The sequence below is a fragment of the Peromyscus eremicus genome, chromosome X, assembly GCF_949786415.1.
Source record: "Peromyscus eremicus chromosome X, PerEre_H2_v1, whole genome shotgun sequence".
Classification (NCBI taxonomy): Eukaryota; Metazoa; Chordata; class Mammalia; order Rodentia; family Cricetidae; genus Peromyscus; species Peromyscus eremicus.
The window spans coordinates 96059289-96079956 of record NC_081439.1 but is presented as its reverse complement, the minus strand read 5'-3'; the positions used below and the strand labels follow the sequence as shown (position 1 = coordinate 96079956).

At 38.9% G+C, this 20668-nt stretch overlaps 1 protein-coding gene across 4 annotated transcripts in view; it reads right to left on the bottom strand.

Annotated features, from left to right (window-relative positions):
* LOC131899121 (interleukin-13 receptor subunit alpha-2-like) overlaps positions 1–20668 on the bottom strand; it is a 28804-nt gene that overhangs the window by 5629 nt on the left and 2507 nt on the right. The window contains exons 1-6 of one of the 4 annotated variants that reach the window (XM_059250504.1): positions 16084–16214; positions 9511–9625; positions 7987–8138; positions 6870–7023; positions 6228–6348; positions 1161–1345 (exon numbers count right to left, since the gene is read on the bottom strand). In XM_059250504.1, coding sequence (XP_059106487.1) covers positions 1161–1345; positions 6228–6348; positions 6870–7023; positions 7987–8138; positions 9511–9592 — 694 coding nt within the window. In that variant the 5' untranslated portion in view covers positions 9593–9625; positions 16084–16214. Of the gene's footprint in view, positions 1–1160; positions 1346–6227; positions 6349–6869; positions 7024–7986; positions 8139–9510; positions 9626–11662; positions 11681–13122; positions 13213–16083; positions 16215–20668 lie in introns of those variants that run through there. The other 3 variants (XM_059250506.1, XM_059250507.1, XM_059250505.1) reach the window with 3 other exon arrangements.

Sequence of the window (20668 nt, the reverse complement as noted above, 5' to 3'; positions counted from 1 at the left end):
ATGTCACTGAAGACCAACGTTGCTTGCCCATCAAGATGAACTTCTTAAGAAATTTGGTTATTTGGGAAACTCACTTTTGTTCATTTGTTCTTGATAAATTCCACAGTGATAAACATTTAAGGCCCAGAAGAAAAATAAGAAGGTCCAAATTATCACAATCATTTCCCCACTTTGCAACTTTTTAAACTGCAACCAAACCACCACGACCACTACTATTGTGAACACTTTCTAACTAATCTTATGATCCGTACATCTGACATTGCACCAGGGTGTTGTGTGGTCTTCCACTGTCTTCATGTACATGACAAGGACATTGAAACAGAGACCTTAAGTCAATCACTCAAACTCATACAATTAGAAAATGGTAGACTCCAGGGTGTGGAGGCACACGCCTTCAGTCCCAGCACTTCAGAGGCAGAGGCAGGCGAATCTCTGAGTTCAAGGCCAGCCTGGTCTACAGAGTGAGTTCCAGGACAGCCTGTGCCACACAGTGAGACTCTGTCTTAAAAAGAAATAAAGAGAGAGAGAAAGAAATAGAGAGAAAGAGAAAGGAAGGAAAGAAGGAAGAAGGAAAGAAAGAAAGAAAGAAAGAAAGAAAGAAAGAAAGAAAGAAAGGAAAGAGAAAGAAAGAGAGGGAGAAAGAAAGAAAGAAAGAAAGAGAGAGAGAGAGAGAGAGAGAGAGAGAGAGAGAGAGAAAGAAAGAAAGAGAGAAAGAGAGAAAGGAAAGGGAAGGAAAAAAGAAAAAGAAAATGGTAGACCCAGAGTTCAAAGCTAGGTCTGTCCAGTTCTAGAACCTCTCACTCTTACAACTGTTAGAATGAAGAATGCAAATTCAGAAGGCATAAAAATGGTTTGGTTTTCAATGGTTTGTCATTTGAAGCCAAGGTTAATAGAGTCTACAATTAGTAATTCACTGACACTAAATAGCAGAGACTCTTTCAAGCTGGAAAGTGAATTATGATCTCTAAAAATAATGGTGTTTTATATTTCACTCAATAACGTCTCTACTTCCTCATCTACTCTATGACCTTTATGTTTCTGGCTTTGCACTTCAATCGCTGTTGTAAATCTCATTCTCTCCTCTTGCCTCTCCTGCTCCCTTAGAAACAGCCAAAACTAAGATGAATGGATTTCAAGTTCACATTATTTGTTCACATCACCTATATTTTGAAGTTGAAAAACGGTATAGCTGGATCTGATAGGTTCCATGTTTGAGGATCCATTAACACAGATAAAAAAGTCTTTATAGTCTAATGACTCCAAGTTGGAAAGTTTGCATCCAACATTTTTTTCATTATCTCGGAGGTAACTGGAACACTGCAAGGCATGATCCAAGCCCTCATACCTTTAACAAAAGAAATATTTCAGGAATTGTTTAGTAGCATCTTTTTTTAATCCCAGTGATCAGTGTTAAATCATTTTATGATATTATCTGAAATATACATATGAGCACAGTATATTGATTCAGTAAATTATATATATATATTTATATATAGATAAATAAACACACACAAATACATATACATATGTAACAATACCAATTTTTAAAAGAGGTCATGAATTTGAGAGGTCACAAGAGCAGTTGTAGGGAGGAGAGGGAGAGGTAGAAACAATGTAAATATGGTACTCATGTACAAATTCTCAAAAAACGTTGTTATAAACTGGACTGCTACTCACATCACCAGGCAGGCTACCTGGAAAACAGGACCCCAAGAAAGACACAGGGATCGCCCAATGACAGAGAAATGGAATGAGATCTACATGAACAGCCTGGACAGGAGTGGGGGTAGTGAAGGGCGAGGGTCGAGGGAAAGAGAGCTTGGGTGAGTGGGAGATCCCAGCTGGATCAAAAACAGAGAGGGAGAACAAGGAATAGGAGACCATGGTAAATGAAGACCACATGAGAATAGGAAGAAACAAAGTGCTAGAGAGGCCCACAGAAATCCACAAAGATACCCCCACAACAGACTGCTGGCAATGGTCGAGCGACAATCCGAACTGACCTACTCTGGTGATGGGATGGCCAAACACCCTAATTGTCGTGCTAGAAACCTCATCCAACTACTGATGGACCTGGAGGCAGAGATCCATGACTAGGCCCCAGGTGGATCTCTGGGAGTCCAATTAGCGAGAATGAGGAGGGTTTATATGAGAGAGAATTGTTGAGACCAAGGTCGGATAAAGCACAGAGACAAATAGCCAAACAAACGGAAACACATGAAATATGAACCAATGGCTGAGGGGTCACCAACTGGATCAGGCCCTCTGAGTGGGTGAGACAGTTGATTGGCCTGATCTGTTTGGGAGGCATCCAGGCAGTGGGACCGGGTCCTGTGCTCATTGCATGAGTTGGCTGTTTGAAACCTGGGGCCTATGCAGGGTCCCTTGGCTCAGCATGGGAGGAGGGGACTGGACCTACCTGGACTGAGTCCACCAGGTTGATCTCAGTCTGTGGGGAAGGCTTTGCCCTGGAGGAGATTGGAATGGGGGGCGGGCTGGGGGGAAGGTGAGGGGGGCGGGAGGGGGGAGAACAAGGGAATCTGTGGCTGATATGTAGAACTGAATTGTATTGCAAAATAAAAATTAAAAAAAAAAAAAAAAAGGATACAATATGAAGAAAAATGCTATTTGCTATATGTAATGATAAGTACTGTGTATTCACCAGCAAGAAAAACAGACATAGTTGATTTCATGGAGCTTCAGTTCAATATGAATCTTCATAACATCTCAAAGAAACTCAAGTATCATTATTCATGAATTTAGTTTTTGTTGACTCAAAGTTTTTGAATCAAAGATTTTCAATAGTAAGGTAGCCTTGATAATATTTGACTGAGAAAATTATTTGAAGTGAAAGCAGATTTAAAAGCAGATATAAACATTCCTAAGTTTTATAAAACAAAAAGAAATCTTCTGTGCTGTGGATATCGCTCTTTATAAATAAAACACTGATTGGCCAGTAGCCAGGCAGGAAGTATAGGTGGGACAAGCAGAGAAGAGAATTCTGGGAACAGGAAGGCTGAGTGAGGAGATGCTACCAGCCGCTGCCATGAGTACAACATGTAAGATACTGGTCAGCCACGAGCCATGTGGCAAAGTATAGATTTATAGAAATGGGTTAATTTAAGATGTAAGAACTAAATAGCTAGAAGCCTGAGCCATTAGGCCAAACAGTTTAAATAATCTAAGAGTCTGTATGTTTATTTTATAAGTGGGCTGCGGACCTGCCAGGGCTTGGCGGGAGCTGGAGAGAAACTCTTCAGCTACAGATGTTATAATACACTACTCTGTAAGTCTGAGAAAAACCAGCTAGAGAAGGGAGTGAAACGAACAAGGTAAAGTAGTTTGTCAAGTACAGTGTAATTTTCCCTTTATCTTAAGAAATTTTACCATGTCATTTAAGGTTAGCTTTGTTTCAGCAATACAGCTGATGGAAATGGAAGGAGTTGTTAGCAACTGATTTATAAAGCAATAATTCCTGATATATTTTTCTAAAGACTAGCTTGTAGTGAAAAATGTGACTTTGGCTAAAAAAGTAGCCAAAAGTCCCTTCTGAAATGAGACCAACATAGCAGCTGTTAAGGAGCTACTGAAACTATCTAGACTCTGTTAAACGAACTTTATACCAAGTGTCCTACTTTAGGAAAGTGTTTATAATTTGTATTCTCTTGGTTAAATTGCCTGCTTACAGCCTGGGAGACTTTTTATCTATGGCTGACTTTGTTTATTTATTGTGCTTTGACACAGGATTTCACTATACACTAACCTGGAACTTAATATGTAGCCCAGGGACCTAGTGTCAAACTCATGAATGTTATACATTACCCTCCCAAATTCTGGGATGACAGATATACACCACTATGTCCAATTGATGCTGGAGTTTACAAAGACTAACTCGTGACTTTTTGTCAGTGAAAAATGATTCACAATCTGTAAAATGTTAAGGTTTATTTCTCCCCATTCCACTAAGTAAGGATAAGGTTGTGAGGTTGTGTTAAGCATGAATGACAACGTGAAGTGTGTCTTCCTCTTTTGTTTGTTGTATCTTTTCAAATCAAGAGCAATGTCTTTCATTTAATAAATGTTTAATATTTATTGATTTAGTGACCAAAAAATTAGAAATGTATCCATCCAATTCAAGATATGGAAAGTCAAACATTTCCCCCAAAGGAATTGTCTACCCAAATCTACCCAGATACCTGCTGCCAGAGCAGGGTTTAGAGCCCAATTCTCAAAAGCATTAATCCTTTACACCCAATCATTTATATATCATGTCTTTCTTTTAAAAAATACAATCACAGTTTGAGCTTAAAGATCACAAATACTACAATTTTGTCTTCTCTTGCTCTGTCTTTCTTCAGTAAATGCATAATTTCTGATGTTTTTTCATTTATCAATGTTATCATCATTTTCATTCATTTAGTTAACATTTAGTATTAATCCACTGTGCCTTCTGTAGGCAGGTAAGAGAAAGGTAAGAATTGGTTCACGTCCACCAGTCTTTAAAGAACTTGAGGAGAAGGCATCTTTGGTGACACACGCCTTTAATCCCAGAACTTGGGAGGCAGAGTCAGGCTGACTTCTGTGAGTTCAAGGCCAGCCTGGTCTACAGAGCAAGATCCAGGACAGGCACCAAAACTACACAGAGAAACTCTGTCTCAAAATACAAAAACAAAAAAAAAGCATCTTTAAAAAAAGGGGGGACTGGAGAGATGGCTCAGAGGTTAAGATCACTGGCTGCTCTTCCAGAGGACCTGAGTTCAATACACAGCAACCACATGGTGGCTCACAACCATCTATAATGAGATCTGGTGCCCTTTCCTGGTCTGTATATACATAATAAATAAATCTTAAAAAAAAAAGAACTTGAAGAGACAAACAATACATAGAGATACGTTTAAGTACCACCTGAACAACAAAGAAAGAGCTGTAAGAGCAATAGTTCAACCGCAAAGGTGAACAGAAAATGGCATGATCAGCCAAGGGTCAATGAATTTAGCCATCACATAGGCCTGGAAGGATGAAAAAGAACTGGTAAAAGGGTGAACCAGAGGCCATTCCAGATTGCAGGATGCACAAAAGTCATGAAAAAGAATGTCGAGATGAGTCAACACTGAATAGAGTACTGGTACTGGCCATAGCAGACTACAGTTTTGGAAAGGTAAGTGAGGTAAAAACTTGAAAGGCAACCTAGATTTAATCCTGGGCATAATGTGTAGCCACTGGGGTTATACGGTTTAGGGGATGGTGTATAAAAATCACAAGGAAAAAAAAAGGTAGCTACAGTGTGCAAAAAAAGCAGGAAGGAAAAATGTTGCAATCAGCCGGGCTGCGATGGCTCACGCCTTCAATCCCAGCACTAGGGAGGCAGAAGCAGGCGGAACTCTGTGAGTTCAAGGACAGCCTGAGCTACAGAGTGAGTTCCAGGACAGCCAGGGTTGTTACACAGAGAAACCCTGTCTCGAAAAAAAATGGAAAAAAAATGCTGCAATCAGAGCAACCACCATTTGGGAGGTCACGGCAGTCATCCAGGTAAGCAATGGGAGGGGTCTAAAGGAAGGTTCTTACAGTAGATGTGGGAAATGAAAAACAGATGTGCAACTTAGCAAAAGAAAGTCAGAATGTGGTGATTGTCTTACCACAAAGCAATTAAGGAACTGGCTGCTGGCAGAGCGGGACTGTGTTTTCACTGATCAGTCACCCATGCTCCGCACTTATGCCCACACAGGTGGCCCTAGTTAAACTCAGCTGACTCCAACATGAGAATTAAAACAAAGAGACGATAGTAGGAGGGGCTTGTTGAGAGGGAGGGAAGGAAACAAAATGGGGGAGGGTGAGTGTGACCAGAATGTATGAAATATTAAACATGCACAGGAAATGAAATCTTTAAATGGCTCTGTGTGTAAAAGCTTCAGGAACAGACATGAAAGAAACAGCAAGAAGATGCAGTTTAACAGATAATTGCTTTTAAAAGCTAAGTGTATAAATTAAATGCAAACTTTTCAAATTATAAACCCAGCTATGTGAAGGATATAATGTTTCATCCTGTATAGAAATAGTCACAGGATGGATGCCTTGCAGTATCTTCAGCCTGAAATTCTCACATAATTATGAATAATTATCATCATAAATATAACTCTGGTGAAGAAAGTGATTGTAATTCAGTTGGAATATAATGGATTATACTGTGAGCTAATCTTGACAGGGATTCTAAGTATAAAAATACTTACCAAAAAAACATAGTATAGTTGGTATCAGAATGTGCTACCTTGCCAGGCTTCCAAGAGCAAACCAAATACTGCCAATTATAATATATACACTTCATATCCTGAATTGTAGTTTCCAGGCTTCCTAGGAAATGAACAAACTATGAATACTTGAGAGACATGTTGACAAATCTTCTGTGTAATCACTATGCAATTTTATTTCCTTTGGCCCTGCTACTCCATTTAGCAATCAGCATAATGAGAAACAGTGCAAAAGGAAGCTACCAGAAATCACTTCACTGTAAGGAGGATATTGCAAAGCTGAAAACATTTGAGGGCTTATTTACTGATGCTAGTTTATGTCTCAGTATTAAATTAATTATTACAAGATGTTCTCAGCGATTGAGCAAATACCCATTCATGTTTACTAATATGGCTTCATGCTGAGGACTCTACTAATAAGATGTAGATTTACTAAAAACAAAGTTTGTTGGTTTAATGAGTTCAGAAACCCAAGACACTTATGCTAAGAAAGATTCTATTTTGTGTGTGATCATCACATGATTTACCGTGTATACAATCATCTAAATAAGTGTTAGGGAACTTATTCTCTACATGGATTTTTTCTAAGAGTATGAAATGTGAAAAGAGAGACTTCATTTTAACCTGCATCTGATATCCCATAGGAAGCTTCCATCCATGAACTTTGAACTTCTGATCCATTTGTACACTGTGCTGACAAATGCGTACGTATCTTTCCTTCGATGCCTTTGTTAAGATCAAACCCATCCTTGTAAATTAGATTCCTAGTAATGATGGTCTATTTGATAAAAAGATGAAACACAGTCCATTTTAGAAATATATGGAAAGGTGATCCACATTAGTAAGACTCAACAATTATTAAAATCTAAGATAATTATTCACTGTAGTACCCCAGATGTATTTCTGGCAGAGATCACCTCTGTAGATGATATTATTTGATAAGGTTATTTGAAACAAACAAAACAGAAAACATTTAGTAAGGGGAAAGACTCTGTGATGGAAACATGAGCTATTAACAACTTGGAGTTAAATAGATAATTTTCAACAATATGTGTGTTGCATGGCCAATCATTTGTCACTTCCAGGAAACTTTCAGGAATCCCATAAAAAAAAGTCTCAGGGGTATCTGAAGAAAACCGGACAATTGGTAAGTTTTTCAAGGCTGAAATCATCTACAATAGAGTCTTATGTTTCTGAAACTTACCAAGTATTTTGTCTAAAATGTCATCCAATAAATATTGAACTTGAATTGCTCATTGAAACTACCTGTCTGCATTACAGAGCCAATGGGATAGCCTCTGCAACAGAGCTCTGAATGAACACAATAGTTGCTGTGTAAATAGTTGACAACTCAATAAGCATTCAATGAAATCTTGCCATACATGTAAAGAACAATGCCGTGTTCTGTGATGTGTATGTGAAGATTTAACTCAACATCAGATATTTTGTTAGAATTGTAGAAAATGAACTGATATAACAAGAAACTGTAAATGTACAGCAAAATACACAAATATTCTTCAAATTATATGAGACCCAGTTTTCTTTCTTGAACTTCCAAGGGTTGTCTTACTAATGGACAAGGTGCAAATATATTCATGAAGATGCACAGAAACTCACATGACAGCTTTCATATACTGATAGAACAGTTAAGGCACACAAAGTAGTGGTTACTAGAGTCAGGGTTACAAGAAAAGATCTAATGGTCAGCTCACTCTGATGTTGCAAGCCATGATCCACTTACGTTCCAATCGTCACTGTCAACATTTCGGTATTTTAACTCATATTCCAATGTGCATTCCTTAAAGTTTTCCATAAGCACAGGAGGTTTCCATTGCAAATAGAGATAACCTAGTAATCCGGGATCCATTATTTCAAAATCCTGAGGAGGATTAACTGAAATGAAATTAAGAAAATATTTATATTTATTTTGTATTTTATGATGAATATTGTTGAATGTGAATAATTTTCAAATGCCCATCACCTGATTACTGGATAAAAATTCAAGCATTTCTATATGGTGGGATATCATTTAAGTATAAAAAGAATAAAGCACTGATAAAAGGCTATAATTAGAAAAACCCTGAAACATTATGCTAAGTGAAGGGAACCTGTCTCATAAAACCACATATCCAGTGATTTCATGTAAATACCATTGGTGAAGACAGTAGATTAGTGGTCACCAGAGGCACAGGGTTTCTCTGGAAGAGAGTGAAGGAATTCTGGAAATTGATGGCAGTAGTGGTTTCATAACTTTGTGGATATACTAAAATAATTTTCAAGTGGTACATTGGAAGAGGGATAATTTTCTGTTATATAAATAAATCTGTTGAAGTCCATAATTTTTCTGTGTAGCTGTCCTTTTTAAAGAAACTACATAAGCAAAATGTGATTTTTGCCTCTCTAGGAACTATGACTGCACAGAAATACACTTGCTGTGGAACCTTCTTGGTGAACATGTACACCAGAATTTGTATAATATTATATAAATGATAGATATATAAATGTATCTAGTAGTGAGAATCAATCAATAATAATTCAGTATCTTGTTATGACCCACATGAAACATTGTGATAGACGTGAGAAAAGGTGGGAAAACATATTTACTATGCCTGAGCACCTTAAATCATGTGTTGTGAGTAGTCCGTGGAGTTAATTGAATATATAGCTCCCTAAGTTTAACAAACCAAACCTTCCTATCAACTTTCTAAGCAACAAGTTGAGTAGCACTATAGTATTGCCTTCATGATATCATTTGGCTAATTCTCTCTGTTGAATGCTGTTTGATTCAGTACTTCACCTTGACTAGGGATTCTGATCAAATTCTCCATTGAGAATGACACAATATCCTTGTGGTTTTCATCCTTAAGGTTAGAAATCTGTGTCAAATTCAATGTTCCATTAGATGCTGAGAATTTCAGATCATTTGTATACTTTAGTTTAAACTTCCATTTTCTGTTTTATCCAATTGCCATAAGACTCAAGTTGTGCTAGAAGAACATAATTTTCAAATACTTATTCATTTTCTCAAAGAATCCTATACAAGAGGTCTGGAAATTATTTTATAATTTGGCATTTTACCTAAGAGAACATGATCATTAGTTACCTTATACATGTGAGTAACTACCAAGAACATATTTTTTTTATATCATGGAAATATTACTAATAACGTTATCTACTGGTTTTATACTTTCGTGATACAGAGTGAAAACACCATTCGTATTCTTTAAGACTACTCCATTAAAAGAAACTTAATTTATTCATTTACCTTTTACCTCCAAAGAATGTCCAATTATTGTGCAAAGAAGAAAGAGACCCAGGCATCTGGTATCCACACCCATAAAAGCCATTTCTCCAGGATTTAGTGTGATTAAGGCTCCACTCTAAGAAGGGAGAAGATAACAGGTTGACTTTATCATACTTAAATAATCGTGTGGCTGAGTGTAACTAATAATATTTCTGGAAGTTCTCTGTGTACTTTCTACTGAAATGAGAAACTGTGCCCCTTGATCCGTGGAAATGGAAATCAACCTCGGACTCAATGCAGTTGCAACAAGAGGATTCTGGTCCCCTAAAAACCCAAACTAACCCAAATAAAGAAAACTGTAAAATCTCAACCATACACACTTATTGATACTCTGATTAAGATACAGGGGCTTCCAGAAGCCTTCCTACTGAAATCAAACCCAGCAGAATGTCCCTACTAGTGCATAGGAGAAACTTGGACACCCGTATATTCATAGTAACCACTTCTCCTAGATGTAAAGAAAACATGCTGAGGTGTGCTATTTTCTAAGAAAAATAACAGTATTTGAAAGTAATCTGACTCCTTAACAAATTCAAAAATCTACATGAAGACCTCAGAAAACTAAGAACTTTGTTCTAGTTCTTCATGACTATGAAACCATCACTGTCTGCTCTCCACTATCCCAGATTTGCCCATTTTTCCTATCAGTACATATCATTGCCACCTCTTAGCCTTTAAGCCTTCCTCACCTCTTCCCTCTTCCATCCTGTCTCCTCATCACAACTCTTAACTCTAATTGATCTTGTCATCAAGGATCTTATACAGCCTTTCCTGTCTCCAACACATTGTCCACACCACTCACAAGAGGATTGATACATCTAAGGGAAAATCAGGACTTCTCTTTTTCTCTTCTAAACTCTAACAGCATTTCATTGCCACAGGATGCAAGGTGAGCTTTCCTAGATCTGAAGAACACTGTTTTTATGATCAAAATTTAAAGGATTAACACATACAAATAGCTACTTCATTTTAAAATCTTTTTTTCATTTTTAAATTATGAGAATTTTATACATGTATATAATGAATTTTAGTAATTTTTGGACCTCCATTTCCCTCTGCTAACCTCCCTCCCTCCTGCTCAAACACTTCTCAACAATTCTTCCATCTACACTTGTGTCTTCTTTCTGCTTATGACAAAGTGAGTTTAGTTAGTGCTGTATACATGAGCATAGATGGGAGATTACTTACTGGAGCAGAGGCAACTTATCAGTGGCTACATTACCAAAGAAAATGATACACTCTTCCCCAACCACCATTAACTGTTGTGAGTTGCTCAAGAAGAGCCCATTTCCCCGTCTTTGCGGGTCTTATTCAAATAGCCACATCTTCAATGAGTCGAATCGCTATGTCATATCCAGAAGACATCTTACTGTGTGTCTTGTCATATTCAGGCTCCTACATCCTTTCCACTGTGTTTTCTGAGCTTTGGAAAGAGCTACACAGGTATGACTGTAACAATTAATGAAAAAGAGAATATGAACTAAAAAAGAACAAGGAGAGGTGTATGGGAGATTTTGTATGTAAGAAAGAGAAGGGGGAAGATGGAATTGTTATAATCTCAAAAATAGAAGAAGAAAATTAAATTATAATTTAGGGGAAAATACCATGCTTAATTTTGCACATTTTTCTTTGAATCTATATTCTTGGAACTAACTATTTCATGGAACTTTGAGAATTAAAGCTTATGCATTTAATGATTTGTGGACCACCTTCCTGCTCTCCTTCACAGTTTAAGTGGAAGGTACAGCTCTTCTCTTATTCCACCCTCTTCAACCAGCTCACCTAAAACATTCCAATATTGACAAACTTCAACTGTGACCTATTAGAGTCTTGGGATCAATTATTAGATCTTAGTAGAAAGTTTTAAAATCATCTGTCTTATTTCTACCCACAGGCTACTGAAATTGGACTCCAGCTATTAAATACCATTTTCTATATCAGTCCAAAACACTTAAGCATACAAATTAGGATAGATGGCTCTTGGAGCCATTTGTGAATAAGTTTTTAACATAAGTTCCTGAGTTACACCTTGGAGCCAACCTAGGCCTTCCCAAAGGAACAGAAAGACAATTCTATCATTGACTTCCTGGTTGCAGGACTATCACTAACGCACTGAGATTGGCACTCCTGCACTGGCTTCAGGAATTCTTCACAAGGTAGATGGAAACCTGAAGACAAAAGGAAGGGGAACTAATGAATGCACACATACACAATCTGAAATTGAGGCTCTAATAGCAACTTTGCCATATGACCTTACAAAATATCATAGGTCTGTAGTTTACTTAGCCCTTACCAAGGGTCATTCTCTGTACCCAATACTTCATACAGATTACTACATTTAAATTTCTCAAGTGTTGATAGCTGATTTTATCACCTCAATATTAAAAAGGAGGCATTTGAAGTTTAGAAAAAAAAACATTTCTGAAGGTCATAAAAGCTAAACAAGCAAAGATGTTCATCGTTTTTTGAAATCCCATGCATCTTTTAAACAGAGAACACAGTCTCTTCCAACCGGTCTTAGAGACGGTCCATTGTCTTTCATACAAGTTATCCTTAGGATGCTGTTCTCAATTGCATCAGTTAGTCTGAAGTGCTTCTAGTGCTTCTAGTCATGGTTTTAGGACGTGACTCAAGAGTATGGCATTGCTGGATCACTATCTTTCAAGTACACCATCCAACACATGTAAACTATTCATAGTATCTGGAGTATGGCCATGACTCAGCATCAGAATCAAAATGTCAGGAAGTTGCCAGGTTTTGAGACCTAATAGCATGCTGAGATTGATTCACGCCTCACTAACACTGCAATCAGCCTATGAACTAGTGGTGAGTCAAATGTACTTTTGATAATAACATGTAAATAACGTGCCCCACAATAAATAAGCAGGTAAGGAATTCTGAATATGATTTCACATACTTTAAAACAAATAACTGTGAACCACACAAATTTATAATGGCTGCCACCAATCAAATCAAGCAAATAATTTCATGCAAAAGTAAGACATAAGGAATATAGGTACATGCTGAATGATTAAGGTAATAGTATGCAAATTAACCACTGGTGGGATCTCTATTTTAACATATCATTTAAGCACTCTGTTAGATACGACATTATTATATTTACATCCTGCTAAGATTGCATGCTGATATCAGTGTTTATTAATATTTACAGAATATGTTCAACAAATCTTATTAAAGCATAAGAGTCATCTTATTCTTTATTCCCCCTTTAGATGGTTTCTGATATGGTATCCTGAGTTCATCTGGCAAGCAAGTTTCCTGAAGTGCTATCCAAGCTACAAATTTGCCTTAGAGATTCCGTACTAATATCTATATTCAAATCATACATTCAAAAATCATCTCTCACATTTCAGCATCTGTGCACAGTTCACACAATTCAAAATTTGTCTCTATTTGAGCAGATCAAATCTTTATTATTTTATAATCCCACCCATCAAAGCAACAAAACACTTTTCATAGTAACCTACTAAAGATCAAAGCTTTACATTTTTACGTAGGGCATCAATTAGAAAATAATTCTTAAAATCAGTAAATTGTTATTTTTTAATATACCTTATAGCTGAAGAGCAAAGCACTGTCTTGAGAGAGATCACTGTTCAGGATGTAACAAGCAATCTTCTCCCTCTCTCTCTTTCTATCTTTCTTTTCTCTCCTCCTCCTCCACCTCCTCCTCCTGCTCCTCCTCTTCCTCCTGCTCCTCCTCCTCCTCGTCCTCCTCCTCTGATGCTTTCAAAGACTGATTTGTAAATAGTGTGTCCTGTACCCAAAACATTCACTTCATGTAACTACTTCAAAGGCAAGGAATGGGCTGTCCTCCAGAGCCTCAATTCTCACTACAAACCCAATGCACAATGTGCAACAGTAGGTTTTAGAATCCTTGCTGATAATTCTACCCGTCTGTTCCTTCATGTCTACAAGGTGCAGGCTGAAAATCATGGGACTGGTATTTACTAGATCATAATATATTGCATCATATTATGTCTTCAGTTATCGAAAAAGTGTTTGCAAACACAATTAAGTATTTATATCACATGTTTGCCTTACAGGAATTAATTTTAGGAGCCTATTATCTGCCATGTACTGTTATAAGTACTGGAGATATAGCACTGAACAATAAAAAAGTATTTGTCTTCATTTCTGGTGTTGGAGACAGATGGTGTACTCATCAAATAATTATAAATTGTACAAAAGAAAGCAAAGCAGGATATCAAGAATGAGAACGGTGGTGGTTCATTTTTGACAGGATGATGAGGGAATGCCTCTCAGAGAAAATGATATTAGGATTCTCAGTGAGGGACTTAGCCAGTATTAGATACAGGGAAGGAATTTTCCAAGGAGAAGAAATTGCACAATCTAAAGCCCTATAGCAGTAATAAGCTTAGTAGTTCCAGGAATAGCAAGAGCAGTGAGACAGAGATAGGAAAGGCTGGTTTGGTATTGTGGTTTGATGTGAGGGGTGTGTGTGTGTGTGTGTGTGTGTGTGTGTGTGTGTGTGTGTGTCTGTGTCTGTGTATATGTGTAGTTAATGTTGTTTTGCTTTTGGAAATAAGGTTTCATGTACCTGATCTTGGCCATAAACTTGCTATATAGTGGAAGCTAGCCTTGAATTCCTGCAACTCTCATTTCCATCTTCCAAGTGCTGGAATTAGAGAGGCTAGCCATCATACCAAGCTTGAGATTAGGAAAGGATGGAAGATAATTTCATCTACTTAGGCGTGCAAGGGGATGTCACAGTAGTGAATATATCATTTATTTGTAGTGAAACGGGAAGCAGCTGGACAGCTGTGAGCATATTGATGTGATATAAATTATATTTTGCTTTAATTATTTATGTGTTAGTGTATGCATGCATATGTGCACACGTATTGTGGAAGCCAGAGGTTGACATCAGTTATCTTCCTTAGTCACTCTGCATTGTACGTTTTCAGACATGGTCTCCCACTGGATCTGGATCTTGCCAATTTGTCTAGTCTGGTTGGCCAGCAAAACCCAGGAATCCTCCGCATCTGCTTTCCCAGCACTGGGATTACAGAAGACCCATGGCCATCTGCTGAACATTTTACATAGGTGCTGGGATCTGAACACAGGTCTTCATGCCTGTACAGCTGGCATATCAATGGTGGAATCACCTCCCCAGCCTCATAAATTGTAATTTAGAAAACTATCACATGAAAGGAAATGGTAGAACAATGACTCAGAGTAAAGCACTTAGTGAATTGGAACAGGTTGACAGCGGTGACGACACAGGGATAATTTACTGGTGTATTGGGTGTGGGCGACTAGCTCCCACACTTATTTACCCAAGGAACTCTTGAGGAATGAGGGATAAGAGACTTAGTTAGAAATAAAGAGGGGAGAGAAACAGATAGAAACACAGGATAGACTCGGGTGGCCCTGGATCCTTATCCACCAGCCCAGAACTTTATTCCAAAGGTCTATTTATAACAATGCCAAGGGGTGGAGCAAAAGACTTCCCCCTTGCTAGTTACAGTCACCTGGTACCCAGGCCCGTGGTCCAATCAACCTCTTACGCAGTCCTGCTGGGTACAGCCACTAGGAAACCTAGTGGGCTACAACAGGTCCCTCTTCTTTATATTTTAAGAAAAAACTCTTGATGCAACTGCATCAAACTTGACATAATAATGCTAACAAACAGAACTATACAAAATTGTATTTCCTACTCTCAACCTTCCTACTAACCTAATCTCAACCTACAAACCTACATCCAAGAACAATTTCTTAATAGAACTATACAAAACATAACATTAATTCACTCAAGTAACACGAAAATATTTTTTAAATTAAATATACTGAGGAATATTAACTCTCCCTTTTCTTTATATTTTAAAATAAATCTCGCCAGACAGTGGTGGCGCACACCTTTGATCCCAGCACTCAGGAGGCAGAGCCAGGTGGATCTCTGTGAGTTCAGGGCCAGCCTGGGCTACTGAATGAGTTCCAGGAAGACGCAAAGCTACACAGAGAAACCCTGTCTCGGAAAAAAAACAAAAAAAAACAAAAAAAAAACAACTCAAACCTAGTTGGAAAACCTAAATTTCTCTATAAGCAGTTTCATTTTTACATAAACAGTTTCACCATCACTGTTGATAGCATCTATATAAGTATATTCAAACTGTCCCATTGTAATGAAATCATTACTGTCCATTTCACTTCTTAAGTCCGAAAGTTCAAAAAGAGTTCTGGTACCATTCCTCAAAGTTCCTCTGAGCATTCATAGTCAGGGCTTGGCTTGTGAGCTGCCCTTAAGTCTGTGTATAGCTGTCAGAGGTATAATGACTCTGAAGCAAACAGTTCCAAATACAAAAAGTCCCATAACCAAAACTTTTCAGTTCAAGCAAGTCTCTTTGAAATGTTCACTTTCATCTTTGCTCCCAGACCAGGCTAGAGAGCTTCACCTCATAGCCACACGGGCTCAAGGCTCCTTCAGCTGCCGTTAGCTGAAATTGTGGCCTTCCCAAGGCAACCCCAGCTTTGAGAGGAAAACCCAATTACCTGCGTTGCTGACCGTCCAAGTGCTCAGCAAACTGGGTCGGGAATCCTGTGTATGCTGTCCTGTTGTACAACGAATATAGCCTCAGGGCAACTCCATGCAGTCACATCCTGTTGCTGGGAGCTCTGGCTGTGGTCAGTCTCAGCAGTTCCTGCAGTGCCTCAGGCTGTGCTATTCAGCCTGGAGTATGGTTCTCACCTCCATAGCTTCCTGCTTTCCAGCACGTCAGCAGCTTCTGGAAGCAGCCTGGACTCTGTGGTCTCTGCTGTTCACCACTGCTCTGTTCACTGTTCATCTTTCCCCAGGTGACGCAAACCACTGGGCTTTCTCCACCATTTGCCTTTCTCATGGTGTAGAGTCGCCAAGGTTGCCGAACCTTGCTGTTCACCTTTCCCACAGCGGGGCATCTCTGCTGGGCTTTCCGAGCTGCTGCCCATCTTTAGCCTCTCTCATTGCTTAGCTTTACGGCTGAAAGCCTGCGGACCCTTGGCGCTAGTCGCTGGCTCTGCTTTTGCTGGCTCTTGGCATCTGTTGCTTGGGAAGCTACGACGTTTCATGGGTTTCAGAAGTGGACATTACTTTCTGCTGCTACTTTTTGAAGTTAACAGTATCTGGAGCTGCTTCTTGCCACTATTGGTGGTTTCTGGAACTGCCAAGTCCACCATCTGCCGTGGATTCTTAACCCTCTATTCAACCTTCATCATATCCTTAGCCTATATACTCTAAACCTACATTTTTCTGACTAACACTATGACCTATTTAAACTTACATTCTATAGGACTACTTTGTAAACCTTACACAAGTCTCATTTAAGCCTACATAATAAATTTACATTCTATAGGACTATTCCCCAAAGCCTAAGTCCTACTCAATCCTTCATATCTACTTTATGAACTGTTATGCCCAGATCGCGTCCCCCAAAGAAGCCACCAGAGACTTTAGGTACAGACTGCAAAAGCAAGGTTTATTCAAATGAAGTTTACAAGCCTTGGCAGGGGGTTAGTTCCAAATCTCTCACAGACAGCAGAGAGGTTGGAAGGCGCCCCTTTCTCTATGAGGCTAGTTCTTAAAGGCACAGACCACATAATTCATTTCCCATAACCCGCCTTCTTTGGTTCATATCAGTTCTATTTTTTAGTCTTTCATGTTACCTTTATTTCTCATTTGTTCAGCAACCGTGTTTAGGAGTTTTACGAGCTGTCTCCGGGGTTCGGGAAGTTTGGGATGTTTTATGACCACTTAGCCTCTGTCAGATGGTCGAATATCCTGACTCTGTTTTTTTTTTTTAAGTTTCTGTAGCTGATAACGCCACCTGGGAAAAAGGGGTCTAAGTTCTTATCTACAATTAGGAATCCTGGTTTAAGCTCCTCTTTGTCTGTAGGGGATAGAATGGCGGGGTGTGTGTGTGTGTGTGTGTGTGTGTGTGTGTGTGTGTGTGTGGTTATTGAGGTTTCACATAAACCTTACCTAAGTCTTACTTACATTCTCTAGGTCTATTTTATAAACCTTAACATCTAGAAGAAACCATACCTAAGTTTACAATTAGCATCTTTACTTCTTACAGGCTTATTATAGGACTGCCTTGGTTTCTTAAAGAAACTCTATAGGACTATCTTAGCAAAGATATTTCTTAACATCTAGAAAAGATTTTTTAGCTAAATTATTAACAAGACCAGAAGTATGCAAATCATTTCTAAAGTTCAAAGTTTAGTCAGCTTTGATATTATTCTAAAAGTTTTTGAGAGTTTGAAACAAGAGTAAATTTGGCAATAGTTCTTTTAATGATGGGATTTAGTGAGTTCTGTTGCTATGGAGTTGTAACACTTGTTGTTAGGGAACTGTAACATTCTTGAGACAAAACCACACCCCAAAGTCACCTTTACTGCCACAGAGCTCTCTCAGCTGTTCCAACACCAGCAGAGATGTTCAGCTGCTAACAGTTTCTAACTAGACACTGTCTCTTTACCCAAATTCATAACAGCTCTCCTGTGCCATAATTCAGACAAATGTTTCTGTTACAGCAGAACTTTTAGTTTGTTCTACTGAAAAGTCTTGCTTTAGGCTGAGGGTGAAATTCTCGTATTGAACTTCCATAAAGCTCTCAGCAAAAAATTTCTTGCACAGCTATTAGACCATATAAGATACTGTTTCAAACCTGCATTGATGCTACATTTCCCAGAAAACCTTTCGGGTATGCTAGCAAACTTTCCAGTTCCCTTTACAGGGTTTTGCTTTTGCAATGGGAGATTTTTCTTTCCTAAGCTTGCTTTAGGATGCCTGTGCCATCGTTTAACAGGTATACCTCTCTAATTAGATCTTTTATCTGACCTAGCTCCAGAGCAGTTTTGCCTCTTCGTCCGGTGCTCAGTCTGTGGCTTATTGCCTTAGGCAAAACTGTTAGGGCTTCACTCCGGGTCAGTGAGGCAAACTGAAAACATTTGTTTCAGAAAGGTCCTGGCCCAACTCCTTCCCCAGATAATGTCTCTGGCAGCTGTACAGCTGCAGCCAAGAGGCTTGGCTTTACCACTTTATCAGCAGCCCTTCCCATCAGGGAGGACTCTGCCTGTCTGCAGAGGGATTTCTGGCTGCTTTTTGCTGGCTAGAAGAGACAGAGCTTAGAAGAGAGATTTTGGGGAACTCAAGCCCTGCCTCTCTCATTGCAGGGAGGATTTTTCTGGCTTGAAAGAAGGACAGAACTTAGAGAGGCTTTGCTGTTCTAAGAGGTTTGTCACAGGTGATTTCCTATACTAATTACTATTTTTGTCCTTTACAGAAAGAAAACAGAGAGAAAGTTCTGAAAGGCTTTTTAGAGACAGATTTTACAAAGTTTTTTTTTTTTTTCAAGAGAAAGATTCCTAAGCTTTCCCAAAACTTCTGTTCTCTAAACTTTGGCTTCAGTGTCCAAGAGGGAACTACTTCTGAGGGTACCATGTTTCTATACAGTGGTAGTGTCAGCAGAGTGAAAGTTTTCTCCGGCACTGCTGATGGAGCAGAGGATTTTGTCTACCTCAGGGACAATGCCTGCCTGCTTCTCCGATCTTAGATCTAAACTATCCCAAATCAATGCCCACAGGCCAAGAGCTTCCATGGGAAATTTTTTCTGCCTGATAAGCTCAAAAAAGAGTTTTTTTCTACCCGTTAAGCTCAAATAAGATAGATTTTTTTTTCCTAGTTTGTGTTCATAGCACCCAAATTTAGAAGATTGGCATAGGCAACTGGTAATTATTTCTGGGCTCTGAGGATGATAATTAAGAGTTCAGTTTGCAATAGTTACATTTAATCTGCCTGAATAATAATGGTAGAAATAGGTAGATACTTGACTTTACAGAGTACTGGAAGGTCATTGCTGTAAGTACAAGTTTGAGAGCCATGAAACACTCAAAGTACTTAGGCACAATGGAAGTTACTAAGAAGATGAGATAGAATTAACATGTATGGTAGAGGAGAATTATGGACTGGAACCTTCAAATATAGAAAAGTCAGTATATGAGGACGAAGGTACAAAGGAGACAAACCAGAGGCCAGAACGTTAGTTGATGGTGTCCCACTTTCTCCCAAGTGGAGAAACTTTTTCCAGGACCAGGACAATGACAGGCAATGTCAGAAGCTCCTGCTAGATGAAGTAAGATGAAGCTTAAGAATAGTCTAGGACGTGTGGTGGCACACGCCTTTAATCCCAGGACTCGGGAGGCAGAGCCAGGCGGATCTCTGTGAGTTCGAGGCCAGCCTGGTCTACAGAGCGTGATCCAGGACAGGCACCAAAACTACACAGAGAAACTGTGTCTTGAAAAAACAAAAAACAAAACAAACAAACAAAAGTCTATTAGATTTAGCAGTAAAAAGGTGAACAGTGCTGTCTGTAATTGACCTCAAACAGTAGAATGTCTGAATCACAACAAATTAGAGTTCAAAACACAATGGTGGGGCAAAATTTGAAGACAACAAGTGCACATAGCTGTTAAGAGTAGAAAAGAGGGCTGGAGAGATGGCTCAGAGGTTAAGAGCACTGACTGCTCTTCCAGAGGTCCTGAGTTCAATTCCCAGCAACCATATGGTGGCTCACAACCATCCATAATGATATCTGGTGACCTCTTCTGGCCTGTAGGCATACATGCTTTATACATAATAAATAGAAAAAAAAATAGAAAAGAAGGGACGGGGAGATAAGCGGGATCAGGAAGCATGATGGAAAATCCATGGAGAATCGATAAAAGTTAAGAAAAAAGAACAGGCCGGGCGGTGGTGGCGCACGCCTTTAATCCCAGCACTCGGGAGGCAGAGCCAGGTGGATCTCTGTGAGTTCGAGGCCAGCCTGGTCTACAGAGAGAGATCCAGGAAAGGCACAAAGCTACACAGAGAAACCCTGTCTCGAAAAACCAAAAAAAAAAAAAAAAGAAAAAAAAAGAAACACAAACAAAGGGTTTTCCCTCTTTTTCACACAATTGGTACCATACAAACTATTTAATCCCTGCTCATCCAAATATGTAAGCATTTCTCTCTACCAGTAACCAACCAATTCCCTAACAGACAGCATCTGGGTGTCTAATTTATTTGAAAAAACATGGCATGTTGAGGGCTGATACAACT